Source organism: Netta rufina, assembly GCF_964035555.1.
Source record: "Netta rufina genome assembly, chromosome: 7".
NCBI classification, from domain to species: Eukaryota; Metazoa; Chordata; class Aves; order Anseriformes; family Anatidae; genus Netta; species Netta rufina.
In genome coordinates this window covers 3,164,966-3,189,380 of record NC_140130.1, presented here as the reverse complement: position 1 = coordinate 3,189,380, position 24,415 = coordinate 3,164,966, and the positions used below count along the sequence as shown (strand labels likewise).

Genomic DNA, 24,415 nt, shown 5'->3' with positions numbered 1-24,415 from the left:
GTTGCTCGGGCCCGACCTGGGAAGTCAGCTCTGCTTGCCTCATTCAGCCCTACCAAAAACATTCGTACCCTTAGGGCTTTCATCCCGTTTCCACAGTGGCACCTAAAAGGTCCATGGACCAACCCTATGGGCCACAGAGGAAGCTGTGGCTATTTAAGTTGGCCTTTCTAGCATTAAGGATAGACACTACTACTTTTTAGTTGGATCTGGGAAAAGGAGGAGTTGACACAAAAGCATGTTAAATGCAATGATTTCCTTCTGGACTGTAACACACATGGTTATGCCTGCATTTTTCCTAGCATTAGGTTTGAAAATTCAGCTTTACTATTACACTACCTTTATGCAGGTGTTTGGTTTTGTTGCTCTATTAAGCCTCTCTCTTCAACCCCATGATAAAGTCCATTTCCTCTGAGGCAATAAGCTAGGATGACCTCCCCTTAGTGTTCTTAGTTAAGGAAAATTAAAATTAATAGGGTTTGGCCGTGTGTGCCATGCAACACTGTGGTTATGTTGGCCAGGAAGCGTTAAGTGAGGGTCAAAGTGCTGCTTACCTTGGAACTCTGACAGCAGGATACCAGGGACTTCCTAAACATTTCTGAGCTTCCTCACCCCTTTTGGCACCAAACATTAGCAGACAGTAGTGAAATCCTAGGTTTTACACTAGGATAGTCCTTAGTCTCTCTGCTCCATCTGCTTTCATGATTCCTACCTTAATTCAAACAGAGCAGCCTGTTGCTGAACCTTGGCAACCACAGGTAGACTTAAGCATGGCAGGCTCCCGTTTTGCTCCTGTGCAGAACAGAAAGCATGAAAATAATTGTCGAAGTCTACTGATTTTACAGGACCTGTTAGGTTTCTTCTCCTGCTCAGTCATGTGTTCCCAGCTTACTGTGGAAAATAAAGAATGCTTAAGGTTTCTTGCATAAAATACCCCCAAACAGCTCTCAACCATCGCTGCATCTGCTTCTCCTTGAACACTTCAGCCTAGGACAGAAGTACAGCAGAATTTCAACATCACTACATGATCATGTTTTGAGCAGGTCTCACCAGCATCACGTTGAACAGCTGGAAGACAGCTTTTAGGCTGCTTTCATGAATGTTCCTGCTATGCGTGAAACATCAGTTGAACAAATAAAGGAAAAAATCAGCATTGTTTTCCAACAGCCACAATTTCTTCAGTAGGTGGGGGGTTTATGCTGCATGAACTGTTCTGACATTGGGAATTGAATCACTGCAGGGTCCCTTACAGATAGCCTGTGTTTCTAGGATATACTTTCATAATGCACAGAACATGGTAACTATAAATAGTAGTTAGTGAATCCTTGCACAAAAGATCCAGAAAACTAGGTTATTGAGTGTTTTGTTTGGGCTTTGCTAGGGATGTTAACAGCTTACTAGAAGTGAGATTTAAAGGAGGAAAGGCCCAAGTTCTCCCATTCACTGCCTCCTCCAGTGTACCAGAGAACTCCGTTCACTAGGAAACACAAAACAAAGTCTGTTTTTTGGCACAAGCACAATAATGCTGCATGGAGAAAAAAAAAAAAAAAAAAAAGCTAGCATAGAAAAAGTTTTAAAAGTTTTAATTAAAAAAAAAAAAAAATCCAACACTTCCCTAGGAAGCCATACTCTTTTGGTAGATTAAACATCTGATTTTAACTTTTCTCTGAGAAGAACATATAATGAAAATATTTAATGCTGCTGCATTTTGAAGTTGCCTTTAGCAGCTTAAATTCAATTTAAGTCTAAAACAGCATCAGGCTCCATGGCAAAACCTCAAGGACAGTTTAGTCATACTTCAAACAATTTTAGAAGTCTCATCGAAGTTTAGATAAGCTGTTTCAGTACAGGAATCATAATAATAAAATACAAATTACAGAGTGACTGGTTTGTAAATCATAATTCAGGTAATAAAGTATCCACTGCATCCTGCTCAAAGCAGCATTTATTAAAGACAGCATCAAGATAAGTCAATGCATAATGAAATTTTCCCTCCTACAAATATGTAAACAAGTTGACAGCAAGGTATTATTACAATATAAAAAATAAAGCTTACATTGCATTTTTTAAAGCTACTAACTTCAGTCTCAATGTAGACAGTCTCTGGTCTGTAGAATTTAAAAATATGAGCTCTTGAAAAACATTGAAGTATTGCCTTTGCGTACACGTGTTTTTGTAGAAAAATACTTTAAAATACCAACTTCCCATTAATAAAACCAACACCAAAATAAAACACATTTTTTTGTTATCAACAATGTGTTAAATACACCTAGCACTTACTCCACTGTTCTGCTTAACCAAATTATCTTGTATTCATTTTAAAATTCATTATAATCTGCAAAAACTATCTTGGATAATGTTCAGTTACTTACACATAGCTAAGCAATTAGCATTAAGTAGCTAATATTGGCAATTACCTTGTAATCAGAGTCCAGCCTAAGTTTATATGCAACTGAGGCCATCAATTTAAGCCTCGTCTCAAACTGTGTATTTTAACATGTACAGTAGGCTCTTGCTAAGAAGTCCAAGTCAGTTAAGATTTATTTCAGAAATACTCCGAAACTTTACAAGAAATATATATCCTATTGTAAACTAACTTTAATCCCTATGTAAGTTTTTCTTTAACTATCCTAGCATCTGTTGGTAGCAGTCAGTCAATTCTCAGGAAACACTTTGTGAGAGTATTTGACGTGAGTAGGTAGTTGAAATTCCAAAATCAAAAAGGTTGTTAAATCAAATTTTGATGTTTTAACTTTTTTCCAGTAAGTTCACTGGCAAAAGCTAGAGATGACCTCTGCAGTTGCTAAGGCAAAAAAGAAGTTTGAAAATTCTCTGTACACATTTTAAGATAGTGTAACATTTCAAAACCAGACTAAACTAAATTTAACATGCAGAGAGAAATATGTATTATTTGGATGAAGGCTAATTATGCCATTGTGCCCTGTCAAGCATCAGCTGACAATGAACAGCAAGGAAAAGAAAATCTAAGATAACAATAGTGAAGCAGTTTCAGGATGAATCCAAAGATCAAAAACAAGCTGGGGGGAGAAAAAGGGGACACTACAGCAGGGTACTAGACAAAAAAAATAGCTAGGAAAACACTGGATGATTTATCACTTAAGACTGTATCTGCAATAACACGCACATTTACATGCAAACAGTAAGTAATATGAATAATACTGCCAGCATCCCTAGTCCCATCCATATTTCAGCAAAGGGGAGAGTTTATTCAGCCTGTCACCACTTAATTAGCAAGTTACATTTGTCAGAAGTTACAGCCTTAAGTACGTATCATTGCATAAAGCAACTTACTGACCACGAGCTTTCTAGAGCCTAAACTTCTACTCAGATGTCTTCTAGCCTTGGAAGCATGAAAGGAATCCAACCCTAGAAACAGGATCTCATGAACTTGAAACAGAAACTGTAATTCTGAAAGAAGGGCTTTCCCAGCTCTTTCACGCAGGATTCTCATTTGTAAAGCAATGACAATTTCATTGCCATGCTTACTAATTAAAAAAACATTATGAGTTAGCGCAAGATGTGGCACCAAGTGCTCAAGGAGGATGCTCAACTGGAGAATAACATTTAGAGATTCGACTCTATGTCCAGGTTATTCTAGTTTTTGAGGAGGGGCAAGATGCAAATACAAAAGCCTGTTTCCTCTAACATCTTACGTACCATAACACACAGACAGACTTTTCCTGCTTGGGCGTTTCCTCCATTCAGGGAAGCAGATGAGAATTGCAAACATTTGTGGGACAGAAGCAAGGAACCACACCCTTTCTGAGCACTGCCCTCCACTCCTCGCACCCTTGAAAACAGTTCCTTATAAAAGCTAAATCACAAATTGCCATTTTGGTTAGAGGACAGTATTTATTTTTGCACTATACTCATTTGGGAGAGAGCAGGCTTCCTGTCATCTTGCATGAAATGATGTCTTTGAGTAAAGTAAAACAAACTTTGGCCTTCTGATCCCATATGGAATATTGCAACTTCTTACTAAAGCATTTACCTTCTATGGAGATGCTATAAGCACCAAGCTATCAGTATCATTCCATTCCAAGGCTTTACATTTTGCTTATAAATGCCTGCAATTGCAATGCCAATACAGACCAGCTGCATTTTTATCCATAAAATTCAAACCCTGGCCCAAAGAAATCTACAGAAGACTACTTCAAATGGCAGTCTATGTTAACAGGCCATTAAGTGCCCACCAGCAGCAAACCTGCTATGGCTGTAACAATAAAAAGAAAACACTGCAGCAGACCCTTAAGAAAACGTTTGAAAGCACTGCAGTAGGCTTGCAGGTGACTGTCATACCTGGGAGAAAGTTTAAGGATTGGCGTCTGAGATTCAAGGATAGGAGGGACAACACATCATTCTCCTTTACAGAAAATTAACTCCTTTACAGAAAATTAACACCATCTCTACCCATGCCAAGTAATAAAAAAAAAAACTATCTACAGAAAGTGGATCTGTCTTGCCAAAATCCACAGCAGAAAAAAAAAATCAGCCTGCTTCTCAGAATTACAGAAAATGGAACCAACAGGAACCTCAAAAGGATATTTTGACAAGTCCCTGCCTTGAATGACATTCCAAAATTAATCTGTGCAAACAGCCATGCCATGGACACTAGGTTACAACATGGCTGAGTAAATGAGCTAGACTTCCAGAAAAAGCTGTTTGTATGTAAATATTTTAGTAATAACTTTAGCAATAAAATACTACACTGCCAAATTTAGAATCCACATGATAAGAAATATACACATATACATAATCTAAATATATATATATTTTCTTACAGAAATGCAGAGCAAAACCAAAACAGGGCCTGAATAATCTATCATACGTGCCACCATGACAGCATGACTTATATTACACAGTTGATGGGTTGCTCAGATCCCTGAGGTCTATCACCAGAATTGCTACAGGTTTTATTTACCACAATTTTAACCAAAAACTGACTTAAATCATGTTACATCTTCTCAGCTGAAGGGGGAAGAAAAAACAATACCAAAAAGACAGATAACCCCGCAGCCCTGTAAGACACAGAAAGGCACCTGCTTATATTGTTAAGTGTTAGTTGCACTTACATGTACCTACAGCATCCTAAGTGTACTTAAGCAATCAAGTTATAAAAAGACCACGAACTACAGAATTGCTGGCATTCAAAAGATAAGTCTAATCTACCTAAGAATTAACTAAAATGACATGTGCAGCTGTAAATCAGTAAGTGTGCAAAACTACCCAGTTTTGCATAAAGTGCTAAACGTACCCCCATTTTGCACCTGTTAGCATTATACAAGTTTGTTAAGCTTGGAAATATAATGTGAGAAGATGATCTTAAGGATATTCCCTGTCTATCTCACCTTTCCTTCTCCTTCCCCATATCATCTGCTGTCCTTTAAACTATGTTTTTAAACTACACATAGGTCTTTTCAGGAACTGTAGTTCAGAAGAATATTTCAAGTATAGCTACTTTCCATGTAAACTAAAGGACACTATGGGTTCAACTTTCACAAGTTCCAAACACTTCCAGCTTCTGCTAATTCACCTGGACTTGTAATTATTTCAGTCTGCTCAGTACCTCTGAAAAAGTCAAGCTGTTTCCTGTTACTCATTTAACTCTTATTTAAGCAGTGATGAAATTCATCCTATAGCTTCTCCAGATTAAAGTCTAAACAACAAGCAATTACAGAAAAGCAGAGTAATACATTATCCAATCATTTAGGCTCACAAAACCAAGTCCTACCATATCTATCCATATATATCCATTATATGAATCATACACAGATCTTTAACACTTGAAGTACTGAATTCAAGTTCTTATAATACAGCAGTTTGACTTGCAGGCATTGTGCAATAAACTTAAAAGTATACGGTGGGTCTCTTCTTTACTCTGTATTTCAGTGATCCATACCGTATCTGAGGGAAAAAAAAAAAAAGTAGAACTTAAAAGAGTTAAGGTCACTTCAGACAGACATATTTACCTTTCTACTACTCCAGTATAGTGTCATTAAGCATGCTTCGGACACTCCACAGAGTCAGGCAGATGATCTGCCTCTGACTGAATGATAGACATTTTCAACAGAATTAGGCAAGAAGCTGTTCCCAGAGTTATCTCCCAAACTTGACAAGATTCCACAGATATTTATCCTGAAGTGTCCTTAAGTTTGTGATACGCAAATACAAAGCTCTTTGAATCCCACATACGTATCTTCTCTTTGTGGGTTACAAGTCAAAGCAGGCCATATGCCTACGCCAACTAATAATTGTGAATCATCTTAGACCATTAAAGCAGCAGATGCTTAATATGCGCAATCAAGACACTACTGCAGGTGACAACACCATTATCTACACTCCTTTCAAGGTACTCCATTTCTGGAACTTGGGATTGGTGGTGTCAGCATTAAGATTACAAGCATCCCCCTTCCCTTGCGTAGTTCATTTAATTCCTGCATAATTTCATTAAGCACCCCAAAGTACAAAATCTTCAAGCCTAGATACTGTTATCACACACGCTTCCTTCTCCATTTCACATTCTATAACACAGATAAACCCTCTAAGATTAAAGTTAAATTCTGACATTATTAAAAATGCTAAGGTACATCTTTAAAAGTAAACTCTTAAGAAAAATTATACTTGCCTCTTTACGGCCTTTAATAGTTTTCACAGATTTCATGCTCTGTGTTCTTCGAAGGCCTCTCTGAGCAAACATTTCATCCTCGGAATGTGTCCCCTCCACCTCTTCATCTGTTTTATCATCTCCAGGATTTTTTTCCATTGGAATTTTGTAACCTTTAAAAAGCAGTTGTACAAAAACTTTAATAAAAAGTTCCTGTAACTTTTCTATTTCTAAGAGAGCAGTACACGCATCCATCTAAAGGACACGTCACTCTTCCTGATGCTTCAAACCAACAAGGCATCTAGTGATCTGCCAGGAGCAGCACACTGCCATTTGTGAGAAACAAGCCAGTTCATTCCACGGGTACGTAATGCAGCAGTCCCTTAACTACAAAAGGGAAACCATCACTTTGGCACCATATTCTGCTTTACAATGAACTACAAAAAAAATCACTGGCCTTCTTGAGAAGTACTTAAGATTTCTGGTGACACTGCTGTTTGGAGGCTATTCTAGGGGAAAAAACAACAACAACAACAAAACTTGCAGATGGATGGGCTTCTTCTGACCCCCTGACTATATTTTATTTTATGTGTCCCTTACAGTTTTCCACAGCCACTACTCAATGTGCTGAGTAACACTGATGCCAAGCCCAAGCATCTGGACAAAAATAACCTCTTCACATTCAATGTAATCTGTTGTAAAAAGAATACCTACTTTTACACTGAAGGCTACTAAATGGGACATGACTCTCCACCAGCCCTATTATGAACTATGAAATTACTGTGTACTTATAATTAAGTACAGGCAGATGTAGAGAAATAAACCAGTTTATACCTTTTACAATCTATGCTGCATTTTAAATTTCACTTTATGTGTTTACTTGGTTATTCCTTCCTTCAGTGTTTGTTTTACTATCTCATCGCGAAGAACACGCCAGAAGGTTTCCAGCTGCCCAGTTTATTCCCAGTCCTCCCTCCTCATTGCCACTCCCATTAGAAGTTCTATACTGGTTTTCCATTCTCAGAGGACTCCCTCCCCCCAAAGAACAGATTTGCTGATGTATCTTAGCAGGAGCCATGAAGTTTCATGTTTCCTTAGAAGAATGTTTAGTTTTTGCAATCTGGGATTAATACAAAAGACTCAGTTCAGGGCAAATTCAAAGCAGCCTTCAAAACAAGGACAGAATTCTGAGTCTTGTCTTATTTCTCACTTAGACATCACTTACACATCTTTTAACTGCACTTTTTGACTTTGAGTGACCTGTCTTTAACCCCAGAAGAGACATTAAGATGAAAAGTGGCAAGTCTAAAAAGAAAAGTAAGAATGTTATGTTCCTCGTGATTTACTTCTCAGTTCTATATAAAATCGATCAATACCAAATAACTTTTCTTCACCCAGCCTTCTCGTCCCTCCTCAAACAAATCCTAGTCTTTCATTTCTCCAATTCCCTGCCCCACAGAATCAAGTCCTACTCTTTCACTTCTCATATTTACTGCCAGAGTTCAGTTCACACTTACTAGAAATTAACATCTAAAACTAATTTTATATTACTATCTTTCTTCATGCTTGCATCTTTCTATGCATGTTAAATACCAAAGTTCATTTTAGACTTATCCAATGTGAGTTATTAAAGGTTGCTTAAATCCTGCAAAACTAAGACCAAGGTTATTAACAAACATTTTCACTAGAGGGAGCAAACTGCTTAAAAACATGTGCTGGAAAGATTAGGGTCTGAAAAACAAGACTCCTCGTCACAAACATGTAAAGCTCCCAGACGTAGTCTGGTCAAGCTCTGGGCAAGCTCTACTTTTGAAGGCCATTGCAGAACCTACAAGATGGAACACCTAGGGACAGCTTTTGGACACTAAACCCAACCAATAACCATTTCATCTGAAAACAATGTTTCTTTAAGCAGGTTTTTTCTTTTCTTTTGGTCATTTCATTTTTACTTGAACTTAGAATCAAGCCCTGCCCCTCCTGCCATTCTCGAATCAACCTGTCACTGCCTCCAGTACATTTTCAATTAACCTTCTCTTAAACATGGAAGCTTTCAATCATATCTGTTATGTATAGTTATTTACTAGGGATGTTTGCGATGGCAGGAATACTTATGTGTAATTCTAACACCCCATCTGATTCATCAAAATGACATTTGCCTTTTTCACAAGTCACCTCATGATCAGGGTCCTTCTACAAATGGGTCTTTTCAACTGGCTTGTACAGAAAGCCCCCACGCACATTACAAAAAAAATAACATTCTGCTACATAGCATTTCCAACTCCACCAGTGGTTGTTTTTTTTTTTAATCCCTAATTTAAAGAAGCTTCAAAGAAAACAGGAAAGGTATACACTAGATTTCGGTCCAGGAGTAGAAATAGTTAAAGTATCTCTAAGAAAACATTTTGACATGTGAGACTGAATGTCGGAGTCGGTGATTATTTACACGGTATAACCTGTACTTGAGTAGTTTTTACTGAAAATTGAATTTTCAGCATTTTCAAGCTGCTTCAGAGAAATAACTGATGGTCTGTTACTGAGGAACAGCTCATGCACAACAGCTGCAGTGACATCATCCCTAACGCAACTCTTGGTGAATTCACGGGCTTTTTCCCTGGCCAGTACTTTACACTGACTTGCACGGGATACCTTCTGGGCTCAATTAGCAATTCAGCACAGAGTCATTCAGGTGGCCATTTATTCCTCAAGAAACACTGAGCTACCATGTGATTCCTGGAATGCCTTGTAGCCCATAGCCACCACTTCTCCCCAAAACGGAGCGGTGAGAAGTAAGGACAAACTTAGGGGGAAGGCCAAAAGAAAGCAGAACAGAGCTATTTCTTTTGTGAGAAGTATCAACCACTTTACGTCGTAGCCTCTCCATTTAAGAAGATATGGTTAACAGCATTCCACAGAAGTCTTTCTTCAAGCAGCACAGGCTGAAGAAAAATCTCTGCAAAAGCAAGTTGGTCACTGCACACCATCTTTTGAGTGTCAATGTGCATTAGTATGTTATGGCAATTTAATGCCTTCATTATTCCTATCACCACACGTGATTTTACATTTTGACCCAACAAGGATTGCAGACCTGCTGAATTCATTGCCATTGATTTTCTCTTCCTAATTATGGAATTCCATAAATTTTAATGTTTAACTTGTTTAACTTTTTGTCCCTTTGTCACAGAAACACTACACAATCACTTTTTTTTTTTTTTTTTTAAACTTCCAATTACGCTTTACTTTGGCCAGTTTTTGTTGCTAACTGACAGAGACAGGAGGAACCACTAAACTGTTAGTGGTTCCAAAAAAATTGTGCTAGGGGGACAGGGTGCACCATTTGTTAACATTGCAATATGCTCAAGCCAATTCCATTCAAATATTCTAAATGGGGTAAATTACTCCTTTCTGGTTTTTGTCTTCTATGTATTGTTTATTAGCTGGAAAATGGAATTCCTTTATTTTAGAGTGATACTTACCTGGAGGTTCGTTTGCAGAGGCTCTGGTTTTCTTTTTTGTGTCTGGTAATGTCTGATAGGGCCTCTGTCCTACTGGCTCATCTCCTTGTATAGTAGTCAAATCATGCATACTGAAACTTCTCAGTTTCTCAGTTATCGCACCCTGACTCTGAAATACAACAACAATATCTTTGAAAACAAAGCAGAGGTTTTAATTTTGATGTTCAAGTTGGCTTGATGATGGTTAAGTCCATGTTTCCTTGTTATACTACAAAATTCACTAACATAAGCATGCAATAAATTTACATTTGCTTTAAGTATTGCTTTTACCCAAATTTAACTATATGTTAATTCTAGAGGAAAAACTTACGGATAAGCTAGCTGTTTCATTACAGACGTCTCATCTCATTCCCTTACTCTGAACAAATAAAGGCTTTTTGGGTGAGGGGAAGTGTTTGACAGAACAAAAACCATCAGAAATGCTCAATTTGCTTCAAACATGATATTTCTCTCGCAGTGTTAGGTAGCATGACAGTGGCTTTAACACTTCCATTTTAAGAAGTGCTGTTGAAGACAAAGACTTCAGATATTTTCTATTTTACTCTCCCCAGATTTTAATATGCATAGGGGAAAAAAGGGTTAAAAATACACTCTGAAACAGTAACTCAAGTAACTGAGAAACTGGCAGCACTACAAAAGCTCTAGGTCACAGAAACCTGAAACCACAAACCAGAGATCCTGCCTGGACTACAGACTAGTAGCTTCTCTTACTGGTGCATCTTTACTGACATAATACTAACCCAACATCCAATACTACATTCAAGGATAGTTTAACACATCTGAGCATTACTATTTCTTCTAATCTTTTTTTTAACATCTTTTTTACATGGGAGATAAAGAAAGTTCCCCTTTGGAAAGGAAGGTCATCAAGCAGCTCTTTCATCTTACATCATACAATCTTATTATAGCATTAAAGATTAATTTAAGCATGTAAGTAACTAAGACAGACACATTACTTAGTATCACGTTAAAACAACATTTAATTCTTGGGCATATGAAGCCAAAAAAAAAAAAAAAAAAATCACACTTTCAGAGGATGGTTGACCAACCTGTGCATGAATCCCATCTTGAGCAAGATTTTATTTTGTTCTTGCAAATCAAGATTTTGAGTAGAAATCCTCATTTGAGTGCTATGTTAGGTATCGGTAGCATGTACTTGGATACAGTTCCACACACCTTTCTCAGCAACAGCATAAAGCAGGTCTTGCACCACTAGCCCCAGCCATTTGTTCCCACTCTCATGCCAACAACTGTTTGCAGATGGTAGCCCAGTGCGTTAAATTATTTCATGTTAAAAATAACCACATAGAGTGAAGAGGGTGCAGCGATACTCCTCAAACTGGCACAGCCACCAAAGCTTAGGGGGGAGGCAGGAGGGGGTAAGGATGTGGCTGAAACCTGATATTCATTTTCTAACAACTACTCACTAGTACAACACGTAAAACTGAATGCCCTACGCATGCAAAAATAATCTAATTTAATTCTTACAACAGCACACATACCCCACAATTAAACAATAAAAGAAAGGAGCTCTTATGAGGGAAGCAGAAGCCTTTGCTTTTCTTGCTCTTCCTACTGACAGTTCTCAAGAACACAGATATAGCTGCTTGCCTTTAAGTTAAAACACACCTCTGTACAGTCTGTAGACACGGTAGGGTCTGCGTATAAATTACATACTCTAAAGTTACTTTTATTTCCTAAAAGGACTCGGTTTAGAGCTTAGGGAAATGGTTTAGTGGGGACTGTTAGCGTTAGGTCAGAGGTTGGACTCGATGATCTTGAGGTCTCTTCCAACCTAGAAATTCTGTGATTCTGTGATTCTGTGTTTAAGGCAGGTCTGTCACTACAACAGGAATCCTGCCCTTCCACTGTCCCAGTTCTTGTATCAGGAAGTATTTGCACAGTAAAGTGACTCACAAACCAGCTGTGTTTGAGGACTGACAGGCAGCTGCAAGGACACTAGAGAAACAGAGAGAAACGGAGAGACAGGGCTGCTTTTTTGACAGCAAGGACAGCCTTCATTATCTGCTGCAACACACAAACCAGTTGATCAGAGTATGTCCATTGCCTGACCAGATGCAACTCGGCTCCAGCCTCGATCACTGAACACTGATGAATGCATGAAATAAACCCAGTCAGTTCTCAGCAGAATCCGTATGAATTCAGCACGACTCCGCTCACTTTAAATCTGGCCAGAGTCTACTGTAACATCAGGACAAAGTCTTGATTTGGCCCTAAGCAGTATAGGAAGGCACACTTGCTTAAAAGTTGCACAGTGAGTTCACTGATCATGCCACGTACTACAAGGCAATCATTTTGAAATTGTACAGGGTAACACAATTAAGATTATAGTAATTAACATGCTAAGAATTCAAATTACAACCCTGTATTTCTTATTCTGTGTTGGAGACGCAGAGGACTAGATCCTAACTGTGAACATTGGACCTTATTTTTCAATGCGTATTTGGATACAGAATTGTGTTTTTCAAAGTGGGAGAAAGGTCAACCAACGTGCCCTAAAATAACAATGAGCAAGCACTAAGTACTTTGGAAGGATGTCAGGGAAAAAGAAGAGAAGCAGCAGAAGTGCCTAAGTTAGAGGAGGAACGGAGGCTGCAGAACCAGCACTGTGCTGCAGTCATGCTCACACCATGGCATCTTCAGCAGATGCTTCCTACAGCCCCACCAGTCTCCTTCTGCCAGGAAGCAGTTTCCATCTCACCCCTAGGAAGGTCCAATTCAGCCAAATCAGGATCAGTTTGATATCACCACACAGACAAAGAGGACAAATTTCAAGGGGAGAGGGTGTGGGTGTGTGCACTGTTGTGCTATGTTCTTTATGTTTAACTTTTTTGGACTGTTGTGCTGTGTTCTTTATTAAATACTAATACAGATCCCAAGTTTTAAGAAGCTTCTTCCATCCTCCATTTCCAAAGGAACATTCTCATTTAGAACTGTATTATGCTAAGACCTTTGATACCTTGCCTAGAAAATTCAGATAATTAGTGGCCACAGCAGTCCAGTCGCACATGGGGAATCTCCTGACTCCAGTGCTCATTTTTACAGCTTTTTTTTTTTTTTTTTTTTCAATGTTGGAGATTTGAACTGTGAAGTTTGTGTAGACTTAAAATGCAGGCCTTAAAAATGAGTCCGCTTATTTATTCTCCAGTTTTTCCTAAAACATACTAAGCCTTCTTCAGAGACCGCATTCATTACCAGTGATACATCTGAAGCACCAATTAAAGTTGTAATGGGTTTCTAAATCCAGTTTTTGACAAAGATAGCCTACTAAAGGGACCGCTTTGAGACGAGCTGGATTCTAGCAAGCTATTAGTATGTAGTCACAGCAGCTGACCCTCGTCTATGAAATGCCCTTCTCAACTTTGCTATTAGGCTTGTATTTTTATAATCTATATACTTAACCCAGGGAAGTTGCTGTAAACAGACACCACACAGTATGTCTGCCTCGGGGACTATTTTTTGTTGTTTAAATTGGACTTGTGCTCCCTCAGTGGTCAGGATCACTGAACAAAGCTGCTTGGCTTAGTGGGACAAGTGCTGAATGGCCTCAGCATTCACAGAACTGCCTGGAGTGCCGTGACTGCAAAGCCGCGGTCTGCAGCACCCACATTCCCAGCTGTTCTCTCCCCACTCCGATCCAGGCTGCCAGGGAAGGACTTCTGCTCCCTCTCAAGCTGCAGAGGGACTGCTGGCCCACGACTGACCTCTGCAGTGTGCCAGGGAGTCCCAGCAGGGAGGAGGGATGAAAGCAGTATGGCTGGAGAGCTGAGCTGCTAATAGTGATACTGGCTGCATGCCACAGCTGGCTGCAGGGCACCTTCCTCTGTCATGCACTACGCAGGAAGGAGGGGAAGGTTCAGCAAGGCTATTAGAAGAGCATTAAAACAGCAAAGAGGTAGCAGATTCAGGATGACTAAGAGTCATGCAGAAATACAGCCATCAAAATAAGAATTATTTTCAAATAATTTACACGTGAACAATGTTTGTGTGACCTTTTTAGAAAGTACAGTGTGTTTCAGAGCATAATGAGTAGCCATCCTGCTGGTGGTGATAGAAAAAAAACAGTGCTCCCCAGTAGTTTGCAAAGTCCAAATTTATGTGTTGGCAGAAATTGCAGCGTACAGTTAAGCTGCATCTCTGAAGATCTGGAAAGCAGATGCATCAAAATACAAGACATATTGGTGGAACTGAGCATTGTGACAATTTCCAAACCCCCCTATAAAACTGAGCTGGAAGAGCTCCACCAGCTTTCATATCATTAAATGCATCTTGTTGCTGATTCTTTCATACCTTCATTTTTCTTAATTAGTACACTGCAAAAAGTTAGCCTGGAGTGTGCTTCATCTTTAAGTACCCTGAAATTTGTATTTTTCAAAGATTTTTATTCTAAAATTAACATGACAGTAACACAATTGACTTTCTAATGTATGCTATTTAGCCGGTTTTGAAACACTGAATTTCAACTGGTGTAGATTAACCAACACATTAAGTAAAAAGTAGCTTTACGATCAAATTGTGTTGTCTGGACACAAATGTTATGTGAACAGGGGCTAACTAGCAGCAGCTAAAAATATCAGTATAGGAATGTAAAGTCTAAGCCACAGCTCCTGCCAATTATATTTCAACTTTACAGCTGAGCACTCTTGAATCTATGTCAAATTTCAGTAGACTGACCTGTCTGCTTCAGCCTTCCCTACATAGCCAACTAGCCTTTCAATGCTAATCCCATTTTCCTTTGTCAGCCCTTGGAGAAGCCACTCTTTCCCACTTTTGTTCTTGAAAATATTCCAGATTTTCTAAGCGATTTTACTGAAGTCCAGGCAAATTTACTGAAGTCAGAGAACACAGAGATCCTAGAGTCATTTACTTGAACGCTTTAGTGAGCTGAAGTTTTCTTTGGACCTCTTCTCATCTTTAACCTCCTACATTCTCTACTCCTAATTTAAGATCCAATGTGTCAGAATAAGCATGCTTGGTCTATTAAAAAAAAGTGATGATGAATGTGTCTCCTTCCCATCAAAACTGACCTCACTAATAGCATTCCATTCCTGAAATACTATAGCATGCTCTACCAGCTCATGCTGAAGGGATAATCTTTTCACCTGCTGGAGGCAGCAGTCAACTCCTGAAAAACAGGGAACAAAAATCAAGAACACGTGCATTGTCTCCATTTGCTTGCACAGAGCAGGCACTCCCAGCTTTTTGGAATGAGAAACTGAAAAGAGGTTTAACATGCCAAAATAAAGATTTTCAAAGAGTCACTTCTTTCAGTGTTTAAATTATGTCTATTTTAGGTCTCTGGTACTGTAGTAGTTGTTTTAACCAAGCATCTCATTTGCACCAAAATAATTCTGTACAAATATTCATGAGCGTGTTAAGCAAGTTTTAAGAAAATAGAGCAGGCATCCTGCCAGTCACAGCTGAATAGCTACAAAATCCAAACATGTATGACATTTAGGCAAAAGTTATTCATACTTCAGAAGAAACTGGGAGGAGATATTTGCATTATTTATTTCACAATGTATCTGTAGCACTATAAGAATTAACAAGGACATATTCTACCTTAGCCAGCCAGACAGACAGAGCCTAAGTATCATTACAGCACGCATTGGAGTAAGTTATGATTGCTGTTTGGCAGAGAATTTACCTTCTTGGCATGTTTAAATAGCATAGTTCTTAAATTTTCCCCAGAGTACTTTGAGGTTGGTTTTGCTGTTTTTTTTTTTGCTTTTAAATAACCTACTTTCGCTCTACTTCTAGAGGAATTATAGTATCCAATGTAGAATGAAATGGAGTATACTTCATGCCTCAAAGTAACGCTAAGAATTTGAACAATAAAAAAAGGAGCCAGCAATCAAATTGAACCACGTTTTCAGTATTTCAGGCTCATTGTGCCCATATTTTAAAACAATGTGTTGTGTTTTTTTTTTTAAACTACTGTCCACATACATCTTAAAAAAAATAAAGTGAACAAAGAAGATACAGGGGCTTTCCCCAAACCTTTTTAAGATAGTATTTGAAAATGCATTTTTAACAAGTGAGTTTGATTTATTAACTAAGTTTACAGATGAGCACAGAAATTTAAGTTAAACGCTAGCTGTATTTCCTTCAACGTCACAGCTTGGGATCTCTACAGTGCTTTCTGCTATCTACTGACAGTTTTCAGTCCTGCTACTACAAACACAGCAGTTCCATTTATTCATTAGAGGAAATTAATCCTGATAGTCTCAAGATTATCATTTAGCTAGGATATACACAACTTACTTTCCACACCTCTGTGTTTTGCTTTAATTGAGTATTAAGTAGGATACCCAAACACTTTTATGATTGTACAATACACGCTGCCAAAATAATCATCATGCTAGTCAGTTCTACTCCCTGCTGTTGGGCCACAAGTTGCTCAGAAGCTTACTTAAGCACTTATTTTGTTTTCCTAGACCCAGAACCCTTCGAAATTCAACTGAATGTTATGAGTTTTGTACAAACTTGGATCTGTAACAACCACAGTGTACTTCATGATTTAATGGAAATTAGACAACAAAGCAAGAGTATGCTAAGCAGTAATATGCAAGCTTATGCTTAGTGCATTAATTTACTAATTCAATCAGCTAGCTGCAAACAAGTTAATTGTGTCAAGATAACTTATCTGTAGTAGTAATCTATCATGCCTTATTTCATATATGCGGTTACCTCAAGTTGATTGGAGAAAAACAGCAGAAAGAAGCCAGAAATCCTTTAAACAGTTTGTTTATCAACAAGAAAGCACAACGGAGACAGAAAAGAAACAATGGTCATCTTTACCAAAAGCCTGCATAGAAAATTGCATGCTATCTTCTGAATTACAGTGATCTGATCCCCATCATTGAAAAGGTAACTACAAGCCATCCTAGACATAGTATGAGTACTACAGTGCTGCAACCCTTTCATTGTGTTCCAGGTTTTCAACACATTTGTTGAATTCATCTTTTTATTCAGGAATGGCAAATCCTGGTACCACCACACTGTTCAATAAGTATATCAAGGACAAAAGCAATTAACGTAAGCAAAAGGTTACCTTTACAGCTGCTGTCACTGCAGCAGTTGCTGCCAAATTCAAGCCTTGCCTTCCAAAATTCACCATGGTCTCATAGCCTCTTTCTTTGGCTTGTACGATGTACTCATCAATTTCCTAAAGCAAAACATAATTAAGTATTAAAAGACTGTGCGTATAGAAGGCATATTACCCACACGGTATTATTTTTCATCAATATGGGAATATAGAAGAGATCCAGAAAAAAATATTTAATGGAACAATTACTCTTGCCTTTGTATACTAGTCTTTCATTCACTTCCACTCTCTCAATCTAAAAAGGATTAAGTCTGACCAAACAAGAAGATAAAACAGATTAGTTTTGTCCAACTCAGAAACATTTGCAGCTACATAACAAGTTCCTAGCACAGAGAAAGCTTAAATTGCCAGACAAATGTTGTTCAAGAAAAAAAAAAAAGTAAAAAAGTGCTTCAGAGGCCAGAACTTTGGCACAGTTAAGTATCAAGGACAATACAGACATGACACTTCTCTCTAGCTGTGGTAAATGCCTGGAGTTGGAGATAAAAACTTCAGTACAGTTCACAATAGCTAGCAAAACACAGAGAAAAATCCGTTTAGCTTATGTAGTTGGAAACTGTTTGCAATTCAACCTTCAGACGGTCAAAATGATTGCTCAAATCAGTACCAATTGTGTCAGCTACCTGTTTTTACCTAATATTGGTCAAGCCCTGACCCTTATTAATAAATATTATGTTCTGTACTGTGACGTTTATCAGCAGTAGTCTTCACACCTTTGCTAATTGCTCTTTCTACACACATGAAGCAATACTGAAAAACAAATCATAGAATCATTAATGTTGGAAAAGACCTCCAAGGTCATCTGGTCCAACCATCCCCCTACCATTAATACCACCCACTAAACCATGTCCCTGAGCACCATGTCCAAACAACTATGCAGATGTGTCATATTTTAGCTAAATCTAACTATCCTGTAGCCATTCTCTATTTGAGTATTTTCTGTTGCAGATGGGTCCTCCCTTATTCTTCAGTCGCATCGCATCCTTTCACTTTGCACACCGAAGTCACCAACATAATTTATCCTGGGAAGTTACGTTATTTAGGTATGCTAGAAAAAAATGGTGATACGAAGAGCCATTGCTAAAACTGTACTCGTACTCAGGTTCTGCATAGGGAGTACTGCACATGCTCTTCCAGCAGAAACATTTAACTGCATTACTTCCACTTAGCTGGGCTCCCCAATGTGCACTGGGTAGATCAGGGAACACTATGCTGTCATCTCATGTCAATAGAAAGTCACAGACTGTCTGCTCATGCAAGTTGAACAGAGGCATATATATGGACATTCATATGCACTTCTCTAGTCCAAGTTCACACTGCCCTGCAAGCCAGTAACACACTGATCGTTTATCTAGCAATGGTTAGCATTTCAGCATATGGTATTTCCATATTAGGCATTAAAAATATGAGAAGTTTTTTCTTACCCTTTCTTTAGAAGAAAGAAGAGGGTGCAGAAATTTTCTGTAGATTAAACTTGCCCCTCTAGTATATGGGGAAAGAAGCCAAATAACAAAAGCTATCTTCAGTTCATAGTACAGTGGAAACCTAAAGGCAAGCCAAAAGTTGCATGAAATCAACACCAGGAATAAGAAGACATGTACTAATTAAATCAACAAGAAATCTCTTCAAAAAAAAAAAAAAAAAAAAACAATTATATATTAATATAAAGGATTCCTCACATATATTAAGCTATATTAAATAAATTAAACAAATTAGACTTATGGGTTTAGTTTATGAAATATACTGTTATCTGCAACACATGAAAAAATATCTGCTTTGCATAACACCATCATAAACAGAATAATCTTCTACACTTCTAAGAGCTTCCTTCCCCTCCTAAGCTTCTTCAGCAAAGGTAGAAATTCCATAGTCACTACTTCAAGCAACAGCACACAGCAAGCTTTGAAGCTGATGTTGTTCTTCATACACACTCTGAAATCTTCTACTGAGAAAGAAAAAAAAAAGCTATCTACAAGTATGACTTCTTCATAAAATTATATCAGTACAAATCAAAGAACATATGAAACAAATATAGTTACATCCAGAGTTCATAAAAAGCAGGCTCTTACCAAGAGACTGTTAAGTCTGTTATTGTCTCAGTAACTGTATAAAGAGCAAACACAATCCAATACATCATCCAGCGAACCTGAAAATTAAAATACTATCATCAGTACGAGTTATTATTTCACCTTAGAATACACAATGCACTTTACAGTCCATTGGTTCAAAGATATCAAAGCAAGAATTTCATCAGCGTCTTGGTCTGCATCAAATTGGTTTCAAGAGAAATCACAGAAAGGTCCTAAGGGTTTTCTGTTTTAAGGGTTCCTAAGAACTGGTGGCAGCATCAATGAGCTGAGTGAAATGCCTGGATCTCCAGGGTCACAGCCTCACCCAGGACGACTTCACAGATTTGATTCTGCTGCTAGAAAGCTTTAATGATGACAACAAAACATTGTAAATAGTCAGTAGATTATCATAAGCGTGAAGTGCAACTCCCAGTGTAGCACTGAAGCATATTTCACTCTTCAGCATTCATCCATGTGTTTCCAGAACACACACACAACAAAAAAAAAAAAAAAAAAACAGCATCAGTAACTCAGATAGCCCTTGCTTTCAGTGTACCACATCCATTATCCAGCTAATTCAGCTATATTTTGAAATTAGGCTCTACATGTGTGCTTGGCATTATGGTGCTGACACTGGGACAAGGCAAGACAAAAGCATTTTCATGGAACTTTAGTTCTATTCACACGCCAAGAACCACAAAATTCTTTTTAACAAAAGAACTTACATCTAAGCATCTTAATGCTTCAGGGTTTTTGTTTTTTTCATTTGTTGGGGGGTGCTTTTTTTTTTTTTATGAAGACTATACATCACTGTTTGAAAATCAGGCAATGGTCTTAAAAGCAGAATTAAAATTTGTATTTTAATAGCCAGTTGATTAAGCCTCTTATTTTCTCGAACATTGTTTCAAATCTTGTTTTCTGAACTGACTACGTATTTCAGAACAAATATTATAGTAGTTCCGTGCATTTGTCTTTTCTAAAATATCGGTAACCACAAAAATGTATTTGCAAGACAGATCCGTGCAAAGCACCACCGTGTATTCAGTTGCTACTAACTGAACACCCACACGTTCTTTAAATTCTAATGTTATCTATGCTTAAAACAAATGAAAAAGGAACAAGCAGAAAGGAAAAAGAAAAGCAACTCCTGCAAACAGATGCAATAACTTCCTTTCTTTGGCTATATACAGATTGCTAATTCTTCTGGTATGCCCGCAAAGCATTGACCACCAAATTTGCGGGACACTAACTGAAGTCTTAAATTAACGGTACCCTCTTTCAAAAGGGAGGAATATAGATAAGATTCCCCACAGAGGATGTGGCTCAGATTTAATCTATACTTCTAAGACTTTTTTGGATGTGTGGTGAACTGAAGTCCAAACCTAACACAACACTCCTGCTTATTTCATAGCTGCCACATTAAGCTTTCAAACTGCTTCCTTTGTCATGAGACCCGTTTATCTTCAATAGTTTTCTGCATTTCAATTTGAAAAGAAACCCAGTCATGTGATGACATTCTTCATTTCAATCTCTCAGAGGATTTAGATATTTCAGGCTTGAATAAGCTAAGGCAAAAGTACCCAACAGCTGAAGTCATCTCTGACAGGCCATGTGACATTCAGACTGGTGACCCTCCCATGAACCAGAGTCAACACCTGAAATAAAAATGAAGTTAACACCCACACTTGCCCCATCATCTTAAACGTGTGAAACTGCATGTTTAAAATGCCCTGAAACACTGACCTTTTTCAAAATGTTCTACCCAAGGTATTAAATCTTAAATCTGTTTATCCAATTACGAACAACACTGGACGTGGAGTTTCTCTGGGGATGCTACGAACAGTACCAAACACAGCAGAAGGGCACGTGACATCTGCCAGGAGTCCTGCTGACGTCTGGGCACAGCCTCTCAAAAACACAGGACAAATCATACCCTAGTACAACTAGTGCATTAGGTAACAAAAGTATCCCTGACAAGTGAACGCAAGTGACTTACAGTGGTTTTCATACCAGAAAAATTAGGGGGAAAAAAAAACAGAAGGCCTCTGTAAATATTTTGACACTGCCCAGAAGACCATCAGCTGCTCTACTCTTAAAGACAAAGTTAAAGAAGCTTTGATCAGATTTTGCTTTTTATGTTAAAAGGGTGATTATAGATTTATTTTGCTGGGTGTTTTCCTATCAAGTGTTAAGCTCATCTTTGTTGGCTTTGGCTGAATCACAGTCTTTCAAGTCAGGATTTTGAAGCCAAGAATTGAGAAGACTGGACGGTCGACTTCCATACTACATTTCAGATCCTTACTGCAGGCACTTCGGTGTAACACAGTGAAAAGATTCCTCAAAGATTTTAGTCGACTCCATTAAACCCAGGGTAATTAAAAGAACAAATAAATCTCCTCAAAGGAGCAAATCCTAACTTCTAGAACTGAAAGTACAGACGTCTTAAATTATCAAACATGGAAGCAGTAAAAGCTCAATTTTTAAGAAATTTCTGTGAACATTCTTTTGCATCATGACAGCAAATATATATATATACATCACATCAAGATTCCTTTTTTTATTGTTGTTAACCAGTGGAAGCAGTGGCTAAGTCCCAAATTTCACCCTGTTATAAAGCTCTTGCAATCCTGCAAACAAAAACAGATGGTCCTGAGCCACACACAGCCCTGGAAAGGAAGTTGGGCTTGGGCCAGCACATAACTGGCAGCGGAGCTGTGCCATTTGGAAGGCTGCAGTAACCTATACCCTCTCCAGAGAAAATGATCCAGCTGGGAAGACGAGACATTGATCGTTCTAAGATCTATCAGGACACTTAACCTAACCAGCAACGCTGTGGTAATTCACTGAGCAATCACTGTCACTCCCTGCCTATAAAAAAAAATCACAGTGTTACGCTAAAAAATAAAGAGGGCTTAGAAACAATGCGATGCTTTTCATTCATCTCAGCCCAATGAACATTTTGTATGCAACTGCAGATGCAGGGACTGGTCAAAGACCACAGGTCACTGGAAGGTATTGTTTTCAAATTGGATGAGAAAACGCAGCTGGAAAAACACAGTTCCAGGTCCTCCTAGCAGTCTTGTTGAAACAACAGACATCTCAAAAAAAAAAAAAAAAAAAAAAGCTAAGTCACAGTTAACTGTTCTGATTATTTGAGTTAAAATCTCAGCATTCTAGGGACATTTAATTTTTTGAAAATGTACTGTTAGAGTGAACAGAAACCTCAAAGTGATAGCTTGTATTAGAGTTCAAAACTGGTATCTTCCACTAACCCTGCAAATCCCTTTTGAGGGATCAGGGAGGAAAACAGGATTTTAAGCTCTTTGCATTTATACACTTTCCTGGCAGGGTAAGGCAAACACAATACAGAGTAAATTCTCTTCTTATTTTCAATGATTTTTCCTCTCGGAAGCTTACCTGTGGCAGACAGTAGCCCTATGTGCACAAATAAGGTTTAATCAGCTTGCACACAAAAAAGCAGAAGTATGTATGAACATGATGCTCACTTCAGAGCCTTGATGGAGTGGCCTGGCTAAATGCAAGAGATATAAGAGGACGAACAACATCTACTGTGTTCTGCTACTGCAACAAGTACAGAGCAGCAACATTATGTCCCCAGACAGCAGCATTAGGTCACAGCTGTAACTGCCAAATTAATATAACCGATGGCATTGCCTCCCTGTCTTAAGTCAAGGAGCCGAGTTAAATATGAAGGGAAAAAAGAAGGTTCATGTAAGAATACTTCCTAATTTTAGCTACTAATACTACTTCCTAATATTCAGCTACTAACCTGTAACAAAGTGACCAAGCTTGCAACTGCATGCCATTCTTGCATTAATCATCATTGTTCACATCCGAAAGTACCCAATTTAACAAATTAATTCTGACCTGCAAAAGTATCTTTCCCCATCTCACTCTGTATGTTCTGCTTCTTTCCTCCACATCATCTTATCTAAAGCTTTGAAGAACGATGGATTAACCAGGGCTACCCTTTTCTCAGATGGATTTTGAACCTCTTGTTGACCTCTATGCAATGAGGGTTAAAATGCTGCCACTGTTCACATCGCCAATGAGAACTGAATCTGTAATTGCTTATGCCACAGGTGTTGGCAGAATTAGAAAGCTTCCCCCTTCGCTGCCCAAAATTGCATTATTTGGGGCATTCTACTGAAATACAGCTAACACTAAGGTTTATGTTTCAAAAACATCCTCTCAAATCTTTATACAGCATAGCATGTTGGATGCCTTTCCATACGGGAAGTCTGAGAAACCATTAACCATTATCATAGGGAATTAGAGCCATCTTCTTTGGCACTCCTAACAGAAATCACAGGACTAGCATCACACTCACACAGGTTTTATATCCAATACTGAGACAGTCGAAGTCACCTTTCATATATTCTATTGCACTGCATAATGAAAATGTCACTGCTATATTTAATTAAGCAATTAAAATGACTTACATATTCCTTCACGTTTTTTGTCTTCACAGCTTTGTATGAATAATATGCAGGGTACAGCATCCCAAACACCAGCCTATTGGAAAATAAAAAAGAGTTTTCAGGACTTGTTATACCATACGTAGCAAAGGACTGGCAATGCACTGTTACTGTAAACTAACCAACTTAAAAAAAAACTCACATACTTTGAAGAATCAGTGTTACAGGTTTCTTGGAAGAAGTTTAGCAATATACAGGAATGAAAGCAATACCAAAAGAAAGATCGTATGACCCCACAGACAGCAGTTTTCTAGGACTGCCTGTAGCAGATAATGCAGAACTAGCAGCTCTTCTGGTTTAGCTGTGAGCAAAACCAGTTGTGCCCATACCAAAAGACTGCTTCCATTTTAGCAGTGCACCCACACCTGAAAATCCTCTAACCATTACCATAGCAAATTAGAAGCATCTTCTTTTATCAGATAACAGGAGATTATTCAAAAACAATCGTAACACAACAAGAATAGTTAAGCAAATTCAGCTCCTTTTGCTAAAACACTGCAAAACCAACACATAGAAATGGAGGCACATGGGAATTAATCCAACTTTGCTCAGACAACCAATTTTTGCTATAATTCATCAAACAT

General features: G+C 38.2%; 1 protein-coding gene across 2 annotated transcripts in view; it reads right to left on the bottom strand.

Moving 5' to 3' along the window:
- Nucleotides 1–1,924: 1,924 nt before the first annotated feature.
- REEP3 (receptor accessory protein 3) overlaps nt 1,925–24,415 on the bottom strand; it is a 38,604-nt gene continuing 16,113 nt past the window's right edge. For both annotated transcript variants that reach the window (XM_084290481.1, XM_084290480.1), the window contains exons 2-8: nt 23,796–23,868; nt 19,333–19,409; nt 18,688–18,808; nt 17,210–17,323; nt 10,096–10,243; nt 6,644–6,795; nt 1,925–5,922 (exon numbers count right to left, since the gene is read on the bottom strand). In XM_084290481.1, coding sequence (XP_084146607.1) covers nt 5,866–5,922; nt 6,644–6,795; nt 10,096–10,243; nt 17,210–17,323; nt 18,688–18,808; nt 19,333–19,409; nt 23,796–23,868 — 742 coding nt within the window. In that variant the 3' untranslated portion in view covers nt 1,925–5,865. The remainder of the gene's footprint in view (nt 5,923–6,643; nt 6,796–10,095; nt 10,244–17,209; nt 17,324–18,687; nt 18,809–19,332; nt 19,410–23,795; nt 23,869–24,415) is intronic.